We start from the raw sequence: 21,980 nt of genomic DNA on the forward strand, positions 1-21,980 counted from the left end.
AGAATATCAGAATAATAGGCACATCTATGGTCACCTACAGAAACAGAATATCATAATAATAGACACATCTATGGTCACCTACAGGAACAGAATATCAGAATAATAGGCACATCTATGGTCACCTGCAGGAACAGAATATCAGAATAATAGGCACATCTATGGTCACCTACAGGAACAGAATATCAGAATAATAGGCACATCTATGGTCACCTGGAGGAACAGAATATCAGAATAATAGGCACATCTATGGTCACCTACAGGGCCAGAATATCAGAATAATATGCACATCTTTGGTCACCCACAGGAACAGAATATTAGAATAATAGGCACATCTATGGTCACCTACAGGAACAGAATATCAGAATAATAGGCACATCTATGGACACCTACAGGAACCGAATATCAGAATAATAGGCACGTCTATGGTCACCTGGAGGAACAGAATATCAGAATAATAGGCACATCTATGGTCACATACAGGGACAGAATATCAGAATAATAGGCACGTCTATGGTCACCTGCAGGAACAGAAGATCAGAATAATAGGCACGTCTAAGGTCACCTGCAGGAACAGAAGATCAGAATAATAGGCACGTCTATGGTCACCTACAGGGACAGAATATCAGAATAATAGGCACATCTATGGTCACCTACAGGAACAGAATATCAGAATAATAGGCACGTCTATGGTCACCTACAGGGACAGAATATCAGAATAATAGGCACATCTATGGTCACCTACAGAAACAGAATATCATAATAATAGACACATCTATGGTCACCTACAGGAACAGAATATCAGAATAATAGGCACGTCTATGGTCTCCTGCAGGAACAGAATATCAGAATAATAGGCACATCTATGGTCACCTACAGGAACAGAATATCATAATAATAGGCACATCTATGGTCACCTGGAGGAACAGAATATCAGAATAATAGACACATCTATGGTCACCTGGAGGAACAGAATTTCAGAATAATAGGCACATCTATGGTCACCTACAGGAACAGAATATCAGAATAATAGGCACATCTATGGTCACCTACAGGAACAGAATATCAGAATAATAGGCACGTCTATGGTCACCTACAGGAACAGAATATCAGAATAATAGGCACATCTATGGTCACCTACAGGAACAGAATATCAGAATAATAGACACATTTATTGTCACCTGCAGGAACAGAAGATCAGAATAACAGGCACATCTATGGTCACCTACAGGAACAGCATATCAGAATAATAGGCACGTCTATGGTCACCTGCAGGAACAGAATATCAGAATAATAGGCACATCTATGGTCACCTACAAGGACAGAATATCAGAATAATAGGCACATCTATGGTCACCTACAGGGACAGAATATCAGAATAATAGGCACATCTATGGTCACCTACAGGGACAGAATATCAGAATAACAGGCACATCTATGGTCACCTACAGGAACAGAATATCAGAATAATAGGCACGTTTATGGTCACCTACAGGAACAGAATATCAGAATAATAGGCACATCTATGGTCACCTACAGGAACAGAATATCAGAATAATAGACACATTTATTGTCACCTGCAGGAACAGAAGATCAGAATAACAGGCACATCTATGGTCAGCTGCAGGAACAGAAGATCAGAATAATAGGCACGTCTATGGTCACCTACAGGGACAGAATATCAGAATAATAGGCACATCTATGGTCACCTACAGGAACAGAATATCAGAATAATAGGCACATTTATTGTCACCTGCAGGAACAGAAGATCAGAATAACAGGCACATCTATGGTCACCTACAGGGACAGAATATCAGAATAATAGGCACATCTATGGTCACCTACAGGAACAGAATATCAGAATAATAGGCACATCTATGGTCACCTACAGGAACAGAATATCATAATAATAGGCACATCTATGGTCACCTGGAGGAACAGAATATCAGAATAATAGGCACATCTATGGTCACCTACAGGAACAGAATATCAGAATAATAGGCACATCTATGGTCACCTACAGGAACAGAATATCAGAATAATAGGCACGTCTATGGTCACCTACAGGGACAGAATATCAGAATAACAGGCACATCTATGGTCACCTGCAGGAACAGAAGATCGGAATAATAGGCACATCTATGGTCACCTGCAGGAACAGAAGATCAGAATAATAGGCACATCTATGGTCACCTGAAGGAACAGAATATCAGAATAATAGGCACGTCTATGGTCACCTACAGGGACAGAATATCAGAATAATAGGCACATCTATGGTCACCTGCAGGAACAGAAGATCAGAATAATAGGCACATCTATGGTCACCTGAAGGAACAGAATATCAGAATAATAGGCACGTCTATGGTCACCTACAGGGACAGAATATCAGAATAATAGGCACATCTATGGTCACCTACAAGGACAGAATATCAGAATATTAGGCACGTCTATGGTCACCAGCAGGAACAGAATATGAGAATAATAGGCACATCTATGGTCACCTACAGGAACAGAATATCAGAATAATAGGCACATCTATGGTCACCTACAGGAACAGAATATCAGAATAATAGGCACATCTATGGTCACCTACAGGAACAGAATATGAGAATAATAGGCACATCTATGGTCACATGCAGAAACAGTCTGTACAAGAACCCTCTGTAATGTAAAGTGCTGCGGAATATGTTGGCACTATAGAAATAAAAATTTTGACTATTATTATAGAATATCAGAATAATAGGCACATATATGACCACTTACGGGTACAATCCATAGGATAAATAGGCACGCATATTGCCACTTACTGGTATAGAGTATCAGAATACAGGGCTGTAAAGTCAGAGTCGGTGTCCATTTTGGTGGAGTCGGTATAAAATGGACCGACTGACAATATATAATAAATTGGTACAGTAATACAATGCAGGATGTGCTGTAAATGTATTCATAAGAATTTGGGAAAGTTATGAAATGTCCTATAAATGTCCGTTATATATATATATATATATATACACTGCTCAAAAAATAAAGGGAGCACTTAAACAACAGACTATAACTCCAAGTAAATCAAACTTCTGTGTAATCAAACTGTCCACTTAGGAAGCAACACTGATTGACAATCAATTTCACATGCTGTTGTGCAAATGGAATAGACAATAGATGGAAATTATTGGCAATTATCAAGACACACTCAATAAAGGAGTGGTTCTGCAGGTGGGGACCACAGACCATATCTCAATACGAATGCTTTCTGGCTGATGTTTTGGTCACTTTTGAATGTTGGTTGTGCTTTCACACTCGTGGTAGCATGAGATGGACTCTACAACCCACAGAAGTTGCTCAGGTAGTGAAGCTCATCCAGGATGGCACATCAATGCCAGCTGTGGCAAGAAGGTTTGCTGTGTCTGTCAGCGTAGTGTCCAGAGGCTGGAGGCGCTACCAGGAGACAGGCCAGTACACCAGGAGACGTGGAGGGGGCCGTAGGAGGGCAACAACACAGCCGCAGGACCGCTACCTCCGCCTTTGTGCAAGGAGGAACACTGCCAGAGCCCTGCAAAATGACCTCCAGTAGGCCACAAATGTGCATGTGTCTGCACAAACGGTTAGAAACCAACTTCATGAGGGTGGTATGAGGGCCGGACGTCCACAGGTGGGGGTTGTACTCACAGCCCAACACCATGCAGGATGCTTTCCATTTGCCACAGAACACCAGGATTGGCAAAGTCACCACTGGCGCCCTATGCTCTTCACAGATGAAAGCAGGTTCACACTGAGCACATGTGACAGACGTGACAGAGTCTGGAGACACCGTGGAGAGTGATCTGCTGCCTGCAACTTACTTCAGCATGACCGGTTTGGCAGTGGGTCAGTAATGGTGTGGGGTGGCATTTCTTTGGAGGGCCGCACAGCCCTCCATATGCTCGCCAGAGGTAGCCTGACTGCCATTAGGTACCGAGATGAGATCCTCAGACCCCTTGTGAGACCATATGCTGGTGCGGTTGGCCCTGGGTTCCTCCTAATGCAGGACAATGCCAGACCTCATGTGGCTGGAGTGTGTCAGTAGTTCCTGCAAGATGAAGGCATTGAAGCTATGGACTGGCCTGCCCATTCCCCAGACCTGAATCCGATTGAGCACATCTGGGACATCATGTCTCGCTCCATCCACCAACTTGGTACAGAACAAAGTATTCAATGAGAATATTTCATTCATTCAGATCTAGGATGTGTTATTTGAGTGTTCCCTTTATTTTTTAAGCAGTGTATATACACACGTGGTCAAAATTGTTGGTACCCCTCGTTTAATGAAAGAAAAAACAACAATGGTCACAGAAATAACTTGAATCTGACAAAAGTAATAATAAATTAAAAATCTATGAAAATGAACAAATGAAAGTTAGACATTGCTTTTCAACCCTGCTTCCACAGAATTAAAAAAAAAATTAAACCCATGAAATAGGCCTGGACAGAAATGATGGTAAAGCTGAAAATAATGTGACAAAAGGGACATGTTAAATAAAGTTGTATCCACTATTTAGCATCACAGGTGTCTACAATCTTGTAATCAGTCAGTGGGACTGTATATAGGGCTACAGATACTCACTGTGCTTTTTGGTGACATGGTGTGTACCACACTCAACATGGAACAGAGGAAGCAAAGGAAAGAGTTGTCTCAGGAGATTAGAATGAAAATTATAAACAAGCATTTTAAAGGTAAAGGTTATAAGACCATCTCCAAGCAGCTTGATGTTCCTGTGACTACAGTTTCAAATATTATTGAGAAATTTAAGATCCATGGGACTGTAGCCAACCTCCCTGAAAGTGGCCGCAGGAGGAAAATTGATGACAAATCAAAGAGACGGATAATACGAATGGTAACAAAAGAGCCCAGGATAACTTCTAAGGAGAACTTCAAGCTCAAGGAACATCAGTGTCAGATCGCACCATCCGTCGTTGTTTGATCCAAAGTGGACTTCAAGGGAGACGATCATGGAGAACACCATTGCTGAAAAAAAATCATAAAAAAGCCAGACTGTAATTTGCCAAACTACATGTTGACAAGCCACAAAGCTTCTAGGAGAACGTCCTATGGACAGATGAGACAAAAATGGAAGTTTTTGGCAAGGCACATCAGCTCTATGTTCACAGATGGAAAAATGAAGCATATCAAGAAAAGAACACTGTCTCTACTGTGAAACATGGAGGAGGCTCTGTTATGTTCTGGGGCTGCTTTGCTGCATTTGGCACAGGGTGTCTTGAATCTGTGCAGGGTACAATGAAATCTCAAGACTATCAAGGGATTCTAGAGAGAAATGTGCTGCCCAGTGCCGGAAAGCTTGGTCTCAGTCGCAAGTCATGAGTCTTGCAACAGGATAATGACCCAAAACACACAGTTAAAAACACCCAAGAATGGCTAAGAGGAAAACACTGGACTATTCTGAAGTGGCCTTCTATGAGCCCTGACCTAAATCCTATTGAGCATCTTTGGAAAGAGCTGAAACATGCCATCTGGAAAAGGCAACCTTCAAACAGGAGACAACTGGAGCAGTTTGCTCATGAGATGAGGAGTGGGCCAAAATACATGTCGAGAGGTGCAGAGGTCTCATTGACAGTTACAGGAATCGTTTCATTGCAGTGATTGCCTCAAAAGGTTGTTCAATAAAATATTAAGTTAAGAGTACCATCATTTCTGTCCAGGCCGATTTCATGAGTTTCATTTTTTGTAAAAATTCTGTGGAAGCAGGGTTGAAAAGCAATGTCTGACTTTTATTTGTTCATTTTCATAGATTTTTAATTTATTATTACTTTTGTCAGATTCAAGTTATTTCTGTGACCATTGTGGGTTTTTCTTTCATTAAACAAGGGGTACCAACAATTTTGACCACGTGTGTATAGTGGGGGAAATAAGTATTTGATCACTTGCTGTTTTTGTAAGTTTTCCCACTGACAAACACATGAACAGTCTATAATTTTAAGGGTAGGTTAATTTTAATATTGAGAGATAGAATATCCCCCCAAAAAATCAAGAAAATCACATTGTATAAATTAGATCATTTTTTTTTTCATTTTGCAGTGAGAAATAAGTATTTGATCCCTCTGGTAAACAACACTTCATACTTGGTGGCAAAACCCTTGTTGGCAAGCACAGACGTTTTTTGTAGTCAATGATGAGGGTTGCGCACATGTCAGGAGGAATTTTGGTCCACTCGTCTTTGGAGATCATCTCTAAATCATTCAGATTTTGAGGCTTTCGCTTGGCAACTCGGAGCTTCAACTCCCTCCATAAGTTTTCTATGGGATTAAGGTCTGGAGACATGACCTTACTGTGCTTCTTTTTGAGCCACTCCTTTGTTGCCTTGGCGGTAGTTTTGGGTCATTGCCTTGCTGGGAGACCCAGCCACGACTCAACTTCAATGCTCTTACTGAGGGAAGGAGGTTGTTGGCCAAAATCTCGCGATACATGACCCCATCCATCTTCCCTTCAGTACAGTGCAATCGTCATGTCCCCTTTGCAGAAAAGCACCCCCAAAGTATGTTTTAATGTTTCCCCCACCATGCTTCATGGTTGGGACGATGTTCTTAGGGTTGCACTCATCCTTCTTCTTCCTCCAAACACGGCGAGTTGAGTTAATGCCAAAGAGCTCAATTTTTGTCTCATCTGACCACAGCACGTTCTCCCAATAACTCACAGAATCATCCAAGTGTTCATTGGCAAACTTCAGATGGGACTGCACATGTGCCTTCTTGAGCAGGGTGACCTTGCGGCCGCTGCAGGATTTTAAACCTTTAAGGCGTAATGTGTTACCAATGGTTTTCTTGGTGACTGTGGTCCCAGCTGCCTGTAGATCATTAACAAGTTCCCCCCGTGTAGTTTTAGGCTGATCTCTCACCTTCCTCATGATCAAGGATACCCAACGAGTTGAGATTTTGCATGATGCCCCAGATCTTTCTTACTATTGGACCAACAGTTTCTCCTTCTCACCCAGCATCTTATTTATGGTTTTTGTAGCCCATTCCAGCTTTGTGCAGGTCTATGATCTTGTCTCTGACATCCTTAGAAAGCTCTATGGTCTTGTCCATGTTGTAGAGGTTAGAGTGTGACTGATTAATTGAGTCTGTGGATAGGAGTCTTTTATACAGGTGACTATGCAAGTCAGCTGTCTTTAATGCAGGTAACGAGTTGATTAGGAGCGTCTAACTGGTCTGTAGGAGCCAGAACTGATAATGGTTTGTAGGGGATCAAATACTTATTTCTCACTGCAAAATGCAAAAAAAAATATCTAATTTATACATTGATAGACGGCTCATGTCTTTGTCAGTTGGCAAACTTACAAAAACAGCAAGAGATCAAATACTTATTTCCCCCACTGTATATATATATATATATATATATATATATATATAACGTATATATATATCTGTATATAATTCCCCAGGTGACAGCTTGTATATAATCCCCAGGTGACAGCCTGTATATAATCCCCCAGGTGACGGCCTGTATATAACCCCCAGGTGATGGCCTGTATATAATCCCCAGGTGACAGCCGGTATATGACCCCCAGGTGACGGCCTGTATATAATCTCCAGGTGACGGCCTGTATATAATCCCCAGGTGACGGCCTGTATATAATCCCCAGGTGACGGCCTGTATATAACTCCCAGGTGACGGCCTGTATATAATCCCCAGGTGACGGTCTGTATATAACCCCCAGGTGACGGCCTATATATAATCCCCCAGGTGACGGCCTGTATATAATCCCCCAGGTGACGGCCTGTATATAATTCTCAGGTGACGGCCTGTATATAATACCCAGGGGACAGCCGGTATATGACCCCCAGGTGACGGCCTGTATATAATCTCCAGGTGACGGCCTGTATATAATCCCCAGGTGACGGCCTGTATATAATCCCCCGGTGACGGCCTGTATATAATCCCCCAGGCGATAGCCTGTATATAATCGCTCAGGCAACAGCCTGTATATAATCCCCCCGGCGACAGCCTGTATATAACCCCCAGGTGACAGCATGTATATAATCCCCAGGTGACGACCTGTATATAATCCCCAGGTGACAACCTGTATATAATCCCCCAGGCGACAGCCTGTATATAATCCCTAGGTGACAGCCTATGTATAACCCCCAGGTGACGGCCTGTATATAATCCCCCAGGTGATGGCCTGTATATAATCCCCAGGTGGCGGCCTGTATATAATCCCCAGATGACAGTCCGTATATAATCCCCCAGGTGACGACCTGTATATAACCCCCAGGTGACGGCCTGTATATAACTCCCAGGTGACGGCCTGTATATAATCCCCAGGTGACGGCCTGTATATAACCCCCAGGTGACGGTTTATATATAATCCCCCAGGTGACGGCCTGTATATAATCCCCCAGGTGACGGCCTGTATATAATTCTCAGGTGACGGCCTGTATATAATACCCAGGTGAAGGCCTGTATATAATCCCCCAGGTGACGGCCTGTATATAATCCCCCAGGTGACGGCCTGTATATAATCCCCAGGTGACGGCCTGTATATAATCCCCAGGTGACAGCCTGTATATAATCCCCAGGTGACAGCCTGTATATAATCCCCAGGTGACAGCCTGTATAGAATCCCCAGGTGAGAGCCTGTATATAATCCCCTGGTGACGGCCTGTATAGAATCCCCAGGTGACAGCCTGTATAGAATCCCCAGGTGACGGCCTGTATAGAATCCCCAGGTGACGGCCTGTATATAATCCCCAGGTGACGGCCTGTATATAATCCCCAGGTGACAGCCTGTATATAATCCCCAGGTGACGGCCGGTATAGAATCCCCAGGTGATGGCCTGTATAGAATCCCCAGGTGACAGCCTATATATAACCCCCAGGTGACAGCCTGTATATAACCCCCAGGTGACGGCCTGTATATAATCCCCAGGTGATGGCCGGTATAGAATCCCCAGGTGACAGCCTATATATAACCCCCAGGTGACGGGCTGTATATAATCCCCAGGTGACGGCCTGTATATAATCCCCAGGTGACGGCCTGTATATAATCCCCATGTGACGGCCTGTATAGAATCCCCAGGTGACGGCCTGTATAGAATCCTCAGGTGACGGCCTGTATATAATCCCCAGGTGATGGCCGGTATAGAATCCCCAGGTGACAGCCTGTATAGAATTCTCAGGTGACGGCCCGTATATAACCCCCAGGTGGCGGCCTGTATAGAATCCTCAGGTGACAGCCTGTATATAATCCCCAGGTGACGGCCTGTATATAATCCCCAGGTGACGGCCTGTATATAATCCCCAGGTGACGGCCTGTATAGAATCCTCAGGTGACGGCCTGTATATAATCCCCAGGTGATGGCCGGTATAGAATCCCCAGGTGACAGCCTGTATAGAATTCTCAGGTGACGGCCCGTATATAACCCCCAGGTGGTGGCCTGTATAGAATCCTCAGGTGACGGCCTGTATATAATCCCCAGGTGACGGCCTGTATATAATCCCCAGGTGACGGCCTGTATATAACGCCCAGGTGACAGCCTCTATATAATCCCCAAGTGACGGCCTGTATATAATCCCCAGGTGACGGCCTGTATATAATCCTCAGGTGACGGCCGGCATATAATCCCCAGGTGATGGCCTGTATATAATCCTCAGGTGACGGCCTGTATAGAATCCCCAGGTGATGGCCTGTATATAATCCTCAGGTGACAGCCTGTATAGAATCCCCAGGTGACAGCCTGTATATAATCCCCAGGTGACAGCCTGTATATAATCCCCCAGGTGATGGCCTGTATATAATCCCCAAGTGACGGCCTGTATATAATTCCCAGGTGACGGCCTGTAGATAATCCCCCAGGTGACGGCCTGTATATAATCCCCAGGTGACAGCCTGTATATAACCCCCAGGTGACGGCCTGTATAGAATCCCCAGGTGACGGCCTGTATATAATCCCCAGGTGACGGCCTGTATATAATCCCCAGGTGACAGCCTGTATATAATCCCCCGGTGACGGCCTGTATATAATCCCCCAGGCGATAGCCTGTATATAATCGCTCAGGCAACAGCCTGTATATAATCCCCCCGGCGACAGCCTGTATATAACCCCCAGGTGACAGCATGTATATAATCCCCAGATGACGACCTGTATATAATCCCCAGGTGACAACCTGTATATAATCCCCCAGGCGACAGCCTGTATATAATCCCTAGGTGACAGCCTATGTATAACCCCCAGGTGACGGCCTGTATATAATCCCCCAGGTGATGGCCTGTATATAATCCCCAGGTGGCGGCCTGTATATAATCCCCAGATGACAGTCCGTATATAATCCCCCAGGTGACGACCTGTATATAACCCCCAGGTGACGGCCTGTATATAACTCCCAGGTGACGGCCTGTATATAATCCCCAGGTGACGGCCTGTATATAACCCCCAGGTGACGGCTTATATATAATCCCCCAGGTGACGGCCTGTATATAATCCCCCAGGTGACGGCCTGTATATAATTCTCAGGTGACGGCCTGTATATAATACCCAGGTGAAGGCCTGTATATAATCCCCCAGGTGACGGCCTGTATATAATCCCCCAGGTGACGGCCTGTATATAATCCCCAGGTGACGGCCTGTATATAATCCCCAGGTGACAGCCTGTATATAATCCCCAGGTGACAGCCTGTATATAATCCCCAGGTGACAGCCTGTATAGAATCCCCAGGTGACAGCCTGTATATAATCCCCTGGTGACGGCCTGTATAGAATCCCCAGGTGACAGCCTGTATAGAATCCCCAGGTGACGGCCTGTATAGAATCCCCAGGTGACGGCCTGTATATAATCCCCAGGTGACGGCCTGTATATAATCCCCAGGTGACAGCCTGTATATAATCCCCAGGTGACGGCCGGTATAGAATCCTGAGGTGATGGCCTGTATAGAATCCCCAGGTGACAGCCTATATATAACCCCCAGGTGACAGCCTGTATATAACCCCCAGGTGACGGCCTGTATATAATCCCCAGGTGATGGCCGGTATAGAATCCCCAGGTGACAGCCTATATATAACCCCCAGGTGACGGGCTGTATATAATCCCCAGGTGACGGCCTGTATATAATCCCCAGGTGACGGCCTGTATATAATCCCCATGTGACGGCCTGTATATAATCCCCAGGTGACGGCCTGTATAGAATCCTCAGGTGACGGCCTGTATATAATCCCCAGGTGATGGCCGGTATAGAATCCCCAGGTGACAGCCTGTATAGAATTCTCAGGTGACGGCCCGTATATAACCCCCAGGTGGCGGCCTGTATAGAATCCTCAGGTGACAGCCTGTATATAATCCCCAGGTGACGGCCTGTATATAATCCCCAGGTGACGGCCTGTATATAATCCCCAGGTGACGGCCTGTATAGAATCCTCAGGTGACGGCCTGTATATAATCCCCAGGTGATGGCCGGTATAGAATCCCCAGGTGACAGCCTGTATAGAATTCTCAGGTGACGGCCCGTATATAACCCCCAGGTGGTGGCCTGTATAGAATCCTCAGGTGACGGCCTGTATATAATCCCCAGGTGACGGCCTGTATATAATCCCCAGGTGACGGCCTGTATATAACGCCCAGGTGACAGCCTCTATATAATCCCCAAGTGACGGCCTGTATATAATCCCCAGGTGACGGCCTGTATATAATCCTCAGGTGACGGCCGGCATATAATCCCCAGGTGATGGCCTGTATATAATCCTCAGGTGACGGCCTGTATAGAATCCCCAGGTGATGGCCTGTATATAATCCTCAGGTGACAGCCTGTATAGAATCCCCAGGTGACAGCCTGTATATAATCCCCAGGTGACAGCCTGTATATAATCCCCCAGGTGATGGCCTGTATATAATCCCCAAGTGACGGCCTGTATATAATTCCCAGGTGACGGCCTGTAGATAATCCCCCAGGTGACGGCCTGTATATAATCCCCAGGTGACAGCCTGTATATAACCCCCAGGTGACGGCCTGTATAGAATCCCCAGGTGACGGCCTGTATATAATCCCCAGGTGACGGCCTGTATATAATCCCCAGGTGACAGCCTGAATATAATCCCCAGGTGACGGCCTGTATATAATCCCCAGGTGATAGCCTGTATATAACCCCCAGGTGACGGCCTGTATATAATCCCCAGGTGACAGCCTGAATATAATCCCCAGGTGACAGCCTGTATAGAATCCCCAGGTGACGGCCTGTATATAATTCCCAGGTGACGGCCTGTATATAATCCCCAGGTGACAGCCTGTATATAACCCCCAGGTGACGGCCTGTATAGAATCCCCAGGTGATGGCCTGTATATAACCCCCAGGTGACAGCCTGTATAGAATCCCCAGGTGACGGCCTGTATATAATCCCCAGGTGACAGCCTGTATATAACCCCCAGGTGACGGCCTGTATAGAATCCCCAGGTGACGGCCTGTATATAATCCCCAGGTGACAGCCTGTATATAATCCCCAGGTGACGGCCTGTATAGAATCCCCAGGTGATGGCCTGTATATAATCCCCAGGTGAGAGCCTGTATATAACCCCCAGGTGACGGCCTGTATATAACCCCCAGGTGATGGCCTGTATATAACCCCCAGGTGACGGCCTGTATATAATCCCCAGGTGACAGCCTGAATATAATCCCCAGGTGACGGCCTGTATATAATCCCCAGGTGATAGCCTGTATATAACCCCCAGGTGACGGCCTGTATATAATCCCCAGGTGACAGCCTGAATATAATCCCCAGGTGACAGCCTGTATAGAATCCCCAGGTGACGGCCTGTATAGAATCCCCAGGTGATGGCCTGTATATAACCCCCAGGTGACAGCCTGTATAGAATCCCCAGGTGACGGCCTGTATATAATCCCCAGGTGACAGCCTGTATATAACCCCCAGGTGACGGCCTGTATAGAATCCCCAGGTGACGGCCTGTATATAATCCCCAGGTGACAGCCTGTATATAATCCCCAGGTGACGGCCTGTATAGAATCCCCAGGTGATGGCCTGTATATAATCCCCAGGTGACAGCCTGTATATAACCCCCAGGTGACGGCCTGTATATAACCCCCAGGTGATGGCCTGTATATAACCCCCAGGTGACGGCCTGTATATAACCCCCAGGTGACGACCTGTATATAATCCTCAGGTGATGGCCTGTATATAATCCCCAGGTGACAGCCTGTATATAACCCCCAGGTGACGGCCTGTATATAATCCTCAAGTGACGGCCGGCATATAATCCCCAGGTGACGGCCTGTATATAATCCTCAGGTGACAGCCGGTATATAAAACCAGACCAGGTGTATTTCCCCCTCCATTGCCCGCAGACCTCGTGGACCGGGCGGGCTCGGATGAGCAGATCGGGGCGGCTCCCGGGACTGGCCCGGCGCCAGCACAGATGCCGCAGTGTATCCGCAGCCTCCCTGGTCACCCTGACACATGGCGGCTCATGACTGGGACTGTGCGGGTGTCACGGGGCCGCGGTGACTGTGCACCAGGCCGGGCTGAGTCACATCCTGAGCGGTGAGTTATTTCACACGCCGCCATCACCCATCAGTTCTCAGCATTGCGGCTGCCCGTGTGGTCCTGGAGTGTGACTGCAGGGCACAGGCGCTAATTCCTGTAGTCCCCGGACATTCTTACAGCGCATATGTGATTGTCAGTGCCTGCTGCAGCCGCCATAAGCATCCCGACTCCCCCCGAGTCCTGCCGGGTGATTAGGGGCACGGCTCGCCGCCATATTGGTACATGAGGCTGCGGAGTCTCCTCACTGCTGCAGCTCCCGCCTCCCAGATTCGTACATCTCTCTGCAGCGCCTCAGCCAATCAGAGGCTTACAGCATCTCATTAGCATAGCTGGGGCTGACGTCACGCACCCAGCGATATAAATGCGGAGGGCTCGGCTCGGGTTTTCCATTCTGTTACTTACATCCGCTCGTAGCTGTTGGATAAAGTAACGTTAATTTTATTTTTTTATTTTTATTCTTCTCTTCTCTGAATCCTCATCTCCCAACATGGTAAGCAGCAGACTTCTCTGCAGTCTTCTCCCTCTCTGGGTCTTGACTATCACTTATTCGGGCTGTGATGTCATGTCGGGTGGCAGAGTCATCGGTGACAATGTGTGAGCCGATATCTTGTATCATGGAGGCGGCCGATCTGATTTCTCTGTCTCCCCCACCCCATGGACAGGTCTTCAGCTATGGGGGAGAGGGCGCGCGCAGCTGGCCCCACTTCCGGTGCAGTTCTGTTCTGCACAGTGGGCACACTTCTCCAGAGGAGAGGACTGTGGATGGGGCAGTCACTGATGTCTGGGAATGGCCTGATGTGTGAAGACTGCGAGGATGAGGGAAGGTCTGCACTCAGTAATCCCACTGGATCCTCCCCTCCAATAAAGCTGCAGATAACAGAGAGCAGTAGAGGAGTGCAGCCCTGGGATACTAGTACCCCTGCTATTATCTGATCTGTTCAGCCTGTCTGCAGGGAGATCAGACTGGATGGTGCTGAGATTGAGCAGCTGTTGGGAGGAGTAAGCCGCCATTGCTGTCTACAGAAGGCTCAGGATAATCCTGATTCACTTGATGGCTTCTGTTCCTCTTTCACAGTCAGGATGAAATGTGGGTGTGGGCAGAGCGGTGGCGACTTCTGTGCTAACGTGGAAGCCGAGTCAGCTGACTGCCAGGGGCGGAGGGACTGGTAGGCACGATCAGTATGAGTATTATCCTTAACCCTCTAAAATGCAGCAGGAAGGAACATCTGCTCATGTTACGTCAAGGGAGCGTTTTAGGAAAGTTCTTACCAATGTGACCGACTTCTGCCTTGTCTGTAAAGCTTAGCCCATCAGTCTCCAGCTTGTGGCTCTGTACAGCTCCCTGCATGCTGGAGAGCCACGGGATGAAAATCCCTGGCGTAGACAGGCGGTGGTAATGCCCGATACTAGACAAGAGATGGCAGAATAGTCCTACATTGTGTTGCCTTGGAACAGAAGTCATAATCGTATGATTTTTTTCTATTTCCTCCCAGCGTGAGTGCATCTCTATCCACGTTGGTCAGGCTGGTGTGCAGATCGGTAATGCCTGCTGGGAGCTGTACTGCCTGGAACATGGCATCCAGCCTGATGGGCAGATGCCCAGTGACAAGACCATTGGAGGAGGGGACGATTCCTTCAACACTTTCTTCAGCGAGACTGGAGCTGGAAAACATGTGCCTAGGGCTGTGTTTGTGGACCTGGAGCCCACAGTCATCGGTGAGGATATGTTATTGTGTTTTTGCTCAGTCAGTTAGACGTGGTTGCTTTATGTTGGCCTGTATAATACGTATGTTTTTCTTTGCAGATGAAGTCCGGTCTGGAACCTACCGTCAACTATTCCATCCAGAACAGCTAATTACTGGAAAGGAAGATGCTGCCAATAACTATGCCCGTGGGCACTACACTATCGGCAAGGAAATTATTGATCTGGTGCTGGACAGGATTCGGAAACTGGTGAGCACATATGTCTCGCTGTTAATTGTACATTGACCAGTAAACCTTGGCGTCAAGTGGCTTAGATCGGAGCGGCTTATACAGGCTTGTTAGGGAAGATTATCAGGACTAAAGGACTGTCTTCATGTGTCGGGATCGTTTGTACTCCAACAGACGTCTTCTCCTGTAATCTCACTTAAGTGTCGGTGACGACCTACATTAGTAGTTGGGTTTATTTACATGATTTGTTTAAAGGTTCCCAGAAATTGGTCAGCTATATCAATGGGTCATTTCTAGTATTAGGCTGTGTGCACACGATGCGTTTTTAATGTGTTTCCGCAGCTGCGGAAACGCATTAAAAACGCATGGTAGAAGGGCAGCAATGTTCCCCAATGATAATCCGCATGTGCTGTGCACATGCTGCGGAAATTTCCGCTGCGGATTATCATTGCGGAAAAAAACGCAGCACTACCAATTATTTTGCGGAAGTGCTGCGTCTTCGCTGCCATTGACTTGCATTGGACCGCATGGATTACGCATCACTGTATATGTAGATGCGTAATCCAAGCGTTCTAATGTGCGGATGGTACCCAGGTGTAGATGAGAGGAGAGTCTCATCCACACCCAGGTACCATTAAAAAATCTGTAAAAAAAGAATAAAATAAAAAATAAATGTATACTTACCTTCTGTCGGCCCGCGCACCGCTCCTGCTTGGTTCCCGGCACTTTGCAGTGAGTTGAAGGACCTGCGCTGACGTCAGAGTCATGTGACGGGTCACGTGATGCTGACGTCGGCAGGTCTTTCAATTCACTGTTGCCGGCAAGGGACAACGGAGTGAGCGGGACACCGGGGGCCATCGGAGGGTAAGTATACATTTATTTTTACCACTCTCTCGGGTCACACTATATAAATCCATGCTGTTTGCATGGATTTATATAGTGTGACCTAGTTGTCACAAGCACTTTCCAAGTGATGCTAATCGCTTGGAAAGCGCTTGTCAATCCGCATGTGGAAATGTCAGTGGGTAACCGCTTCATTTCCGCATGTCCCTGGCAGGAAAAAATCCTGAGCATTTCTGCATCGTGTGCACATAGCCTTACAGACCATCCCTTCACTTGAAAAGGGGTTAGCTGCGAAACCAGGTACAGTTTGTAATGCAGAAGCTAACCTTTTTACTAACGAGTGGATGGCTACACCACTACATAGTTGTGAGCCACTAGTGCAGTTTATCTTGGCCAAACAACTTTTAGCCATGTATTAGCCAGCAGCTATCCCAACTTTCTATGGTATGCAGAGGGGGGGGGGGGGGTGTAATATTAGCGCTCAGGCTAAGGAATCATTGTCTATCTCCCCAACTCCTCAATAAAGTCGAACAGGCCTGTTTATTTCACAGAGAAGAGCTGAAATACGCTTCAGATTGTGGTGTTTTTTTTTCTCTTTTCCCCGAGAAGCAAATTCTTGACCATGCCGAGGTACTTCTAACTAATATCTGCTGTCAAGCTGCACGTTATTATTGCTGGTGGGGGGTTTAGCCTTGCATTGACTTAACCTATTAATTCATGTAGTTTGCCCTCGGTGTTGTGTTCCCTTTTGAAATTTATTATTTGTGGTTATATATCAGATGACACTTTAAAAATGTTTGTAATCATAACATACTGTGCCTCATGTTTTCCACAGGCTGACCAGTGCACAGGTCTTCAGGGTTTCCTGGTTTTCCACAGCTTCGGTGGTGGCACTGGTTCTGGCTTCACCTCTCTGCTGATGGAACGTCTCTCTGTTGATTATGGAAAGAAGTCCAAGTTGGAGTTCTCCATCTACCCAGCTCCCCAAGTGTCCACCGCTGTTGTTGAGCCCTACAACTCCATCCTTACCACCCACACCACCCTTGAGCATTCTGACTGTGCTTTCATGGTAGACAATGAGGCCATCTATGACATCTGCCGTAGAAATCTAGATATTGAGCGCCCAACTTACACAAACTTGAACCGCCTTATTAGTCAGATAGTGTCCTCTATTACAGCTTCCCTCAGATTTGATGGAGCCCTGAATGTAGATCTGACAGAGTTCCAGACTAACTTGGTGCCCTATCCTCGTATCCACTTCCCTCTGGCCACCTATGCCCCAGTCATCTCTGCAGAGAAAGCCTACCATGAGCAGCTTTCTGTGGCTGAGATCACCAATGCTTGCTTTGAGCCAGCCAACCAGATGGTGAAATGTGACCCACGTCATGGTAAATACATGGCTTGCTGCCTGTTGTACCGTGGTGATGTGGTGCCCAAAGATGTTAATGCAGCTATTGCCACCATCAAGACCAAACGTAGTATCCAGTTTGTGGACTGGTGCCCAACTGGTTTTAAGGTTGGTATTAACTATCAGCCACCAACTGTGGTTCCAGGTGGGGATCTGGCCAAGGTCCAGCGTGCTGTGTGTATGCTGAGCAACACCACTGCTATTGCAGAAGCCTGGGCAAGACTGGACCATAAGTTTGACCTGATGTATGCCAAGCGTGCCTTTGTGCACTGGTATGTAGGTGAGGGTATGGAGGAGGGAGAGTTCTCCGAGGCCCGTGAGGACATGGCTGCTCTGGAGAAGGATTATGAAGAAGTTGGTGTCGACTCTGTGGAGGGAGAGGGCGAGGAGGAAGGAGAAGAATATTAAACCAGATCTTGTCACTTTACAGGCATGTGTTTTACCCATCAGAATGCAGCTTAACACTGAAGCTTTTTAGTCTGTATTGCCCAACCTGTGAATTGGTTTGACAGATGCAGGTGTGACAATCTGTTTTTAGTTATGATAAAATTTGCGATCATGTCATTGTTCCATCAATGTAACTGAATCAGATCTGGATTAAAGGACAACAAAACCTTGTGTCTTCTGATTTTTGGGATTGGCTGCAGACGTGTATTGAGGACACTATTACATCTAGACTATTGTAAACAATCCAGAATGAAGTATTGAGGAACTAAAGGAAATCTTGTACCAAGGTTCTTTTTCCATCTTTCAGTAAAACAGAAGTGAACAAAGGCTTCAGATAACGTTATGTAGTTAGTTAGAAAGTATTTACGTGCAAGATGACTCAAATTCTTACAGTACGTGTGAAGAGCACATACACATTCTAAACATAGCAACCAGTAATCACCATGAATTATTTATCGATAACCCTTAAATAGAATCAGTCACTGAGTTTATACTGCCGAGAGCTATGTACAGTAGGGGCAATGACATTTATAAGCTGGGTTACTTAATGTTTTGTTTTTTTATATAACACTGCTGACTGCTTGTAATATAAATGAGCTTCTGCTATGTAGTCTTTAAAAAGGTTGTCCACTACTTTACATTGACGACCTATCCCTAGAATAGGTCATCAATGTCTGATTGGTGGGGGTGCGACACCAGGCACCCCAGCCGATATTCTGTTCTCTGTGCCTGCAACGGTTGGAACTGCCAAGTTATGGAGCTACACAGATCCTTCTACTGTATAGTGGCCACAGTCGGGTACTGCACATCCGGTCCCTATTCAAATCAGTAGGAGGCAGATGTGCAGTACCCTCTGTAACTGGGTAATTCTGGCTGACACGGAGAGCAGCTGATCGGCGGGGGTTCTGGGTGTCGACATCGATGACCTATCCTAAGGATAAGTCATTAATGTAAAAGCAGTGGACAACCTCTTTAACGCCATAATGATGGCCAATACCTTTTTACTAACTTCAGAAATAGGAGAATAGCGCCCCCCCAGATGCATGAAAATGAAGTGGGTGTCAGATTTATACTAGTATCCACAGGCTTAACACTTAAGGCTATGTGCCCACGATCAGGCTATAGCAGCGTATTTTCACAGTGTCCAAAGCGCTGTGCTTGATCACATGCGGTGTTACAGCACCTTATCTATTCTATTGGGAAAATTTCTAGCATCTCCTCAGCAGAAATTGACATGCTGTTCGTAAAGCTGAGCCGCCGGTGAGTGTACGCAGCGTCAAATAAGAGCACAGTGGGCGTGGGATTTCTATAAATCCATCTACTGTGCTTCTAATGTAGAACGCAGCATTTTGGATGCAGCACAGGTGAGCTGTCGAAACCGTTGCCATTACGGATCATGGGTGCGCAGCCTAACAGGGAGTACGTTCCTTTTTAACCCCATCCGTACCTCGCGATTATGTGATCCTGGTGGTTGCCATGGCAGTCTATGCAGAAATAATTGCCTCTGAGCCAGTCTGCTTAAAATAAAACAGATTTAAGAAGTTGAAATATTATAGTGTTATCACCACATAAAGTGATGTCCGATTTGAATAAATTGGCTGGTCACTAAGGAGTTAATATTCATCCGCTCCTGTTATACCTGTCCCTCAACACTGATTTACAGTTTTCCATCCATGAAGTGTAGGTAGAAAGCTTTGAACCCAACTCATCAGTGAGAATAGAAGCAGATCTGCAGAAGATAATGCAGTTTTAATGAAATCGGTGTTTAGCAAAGCTCAGTAAGTGACATGCTCTTGGAATGAGGGTATCTGTCCCTATTTTATGCTGTTCTATGGTTTGGAAGCATAAACCCGGGGACAGATTCTTTTTAATCATGGTTGCTCCCTGTTCACATATACATTTTCACTTTCCTGAACATGGTGACATCTGATTGGTCTGTCAGAAAGACCTCAAATTGACTTTTCTTTGCAAAAAAACATGATTGGTCATGGTGCATACTGAAAATAGAAGCAATAAACTATATGGCCCCCTCCCTTAAAGAGTAACCATTATTTTTTTTAATAAATCAATAATACTAATAATAAAACAAGCAACATTGTAATAGAACTTATGATACTTTTGCTTCTTCCTCCTGGACTGATCTTTCACTCTCAGTTCATGTGTAATATCTGTATTCAATGAACAGACCTTACATTACTGATTTAGGAGATGACAGTTGGTGCTTATAACATTTTATGGTGAGGAGGAGCTAGAGGCTGACACAGACATTCTGCTGCAAGTTGTGTAGAACCATCAGTCATCTATTTCTTTTTGGGAAAATGTGCATTCACTGAAGACAGACCTGGCAAGCGTCTCTCAAAGATAACAAAACAACATCTATGTGTATGGGAGAATTGGGGGAAATAGCTGTTAGCCAAACAATGGGGAGCTTTAGACTGGGTGTACAAGGCTAATCGTGACCATTAAAGAAAACCTGTCTGAACGATTTTTCAAGTTAAAGTAAGGCTATGTGCCCACGTTGCATTTATGAAGCAGAAAATTTCTGCTGCATAAATGCAAGTCCTCTCCCGGAAAAACGCATGCGGAATTCCGCACGCGTTTATCGCGCGTTTATCACGCGTTTTCCACATGCGGAATTGCCTTGCGTTTTTTATGCATTGGACTAAGGCAATTCCGCTTGCGGAAACGCAAAATTAAATGACATGCTGCGGATTTTTGAACGCGGCATAAACGCTGCGGAAAAATCCACAGCATGTGCATAGAACTTGCGGAATCCCATTGGGGACCATGGGGTGCGGATATACATGCGTTTTTCAAGCGTTTACGCTGCGGAAATTCCGCAGCATATACGCTTGAAAAATGCTACGTGGGCACACAGCCTAAAAGCATGTCTGTAATCGCGTTGTTACACAGACCGATACTTTTAGTAAAGAAATCTGCTTTATTCTTCTTCAATCACTGTGGTAGATCGTCTCCCTTAGCTGCTTAACGAGGTAGTCACAGGAATGCTGCTAGTTTAAATTTTAAACTGGTTTATTAAAACAGGCTTCATAAACCAGTCTTCTTGACATAAACCAAACAGCACGCACTATAGTCCTTATAACTGCGGTTTTCACCCACATAGGAAACAGGATTCTGCTCTGGAGGTCAGCTCCCATCCAGAGTACACAGAACAATAGATGTTGGAATAATAATAATTTCCACAATTGGATGTGTTTAAATGAAATGTTCCTGTTCTGAGATAATCTTATAAATGTGCCCCTGTGAAATGACTGTGTCTGGCCGTGCAGGAACATGGTCATGAACATTTCTAAGATTATCTCAGCACAGGAACATTTTATTTAAACACATCCAATTGTGGAATTATTATTATTCCAAGATCTATTGATTAAAATCAACTTTTGTTCATGGGAAAATCCCTTTAAGTCCAAATGCTTCACTTTTTCCTCCTGGATACCTTCCTAGGGTGGAGATATGGTGAACAGCTGTCCCACCCAACAGCTGTTCATAATAGGCCATGGCCGATTAACCTCTCTCAGCGCATAACATTATGGAGAAAAACTTCCAGGTTTATATCACTGAGACCAGAGGCATATCTAGGGGGGGGTCAGGCGGGACATCTGCCCCAGGTGCAGTCGGGCTGGCTAATGTGGAGGTTTGCGGTGTCTCCCTCGGCGGTTGCATTTTGACGCCCCCCCCCCCCCTCACTGGGATTTGGCCATTCTCTGAGCCGGCTGTCAAGCTTATTCTGCGTGGAGGGGGAAATTTTTCTGCGTGGAGGGGGGATTTATTCTGCGTGGTTAGAGGAGATTT

At 46.0% G+C, this 21,980-nt stretch overlaps 1 protein-coding gene across 1 annotated transcript; it reads left to right on the forward strand.

Moving 5' to 3' along the window:
* The first annotated feature begins 13,873 nt into the window (after positions 1-13,873).
* TUBA1B (tubulin alpha 1b) lies at positions 13,874-18,336 on the forward strand. Its single transcript, XM_073663775.1, has 4 exons — positions 13,874-14,027; positions 15,031-15,253; positions 15,342-15,490; positions 17,148-18,336. The coding sequence occupies exons 1-4, from the start codon at positions 14,025-14,027 to the stop codon at positions 18,126-18,128; spliced, it is 1,356 nt and encodes a 451-aa protein (XP_073519876.1). The 5' UTR covers positions 13,874-14,024; the 3' UTR covers positions 18,129-18,336.
* The last annotated feature ends 3,644 nt before the right edge of the window (positions 18,337-21,980 follow it).

This window comes from Phyllobates terribilis, unplaced genomic scaffold, assembly GCF_046119375.1.
Source record: "Phyllobates terribilis strain yellow unplaced genomic scaffold, ASM4611937v1 Scaffold_2__4_contigs__length_985480577, whole genome shotgun sequence".
In the NCBI taxonomy this organism is placed as follows: domain Eukaryota; kingdom Metazoa; phylum Chordata; class Amphibia; order Anura; family Dendrobatidae; genus Phyllobates; species Phyllobates terribilis.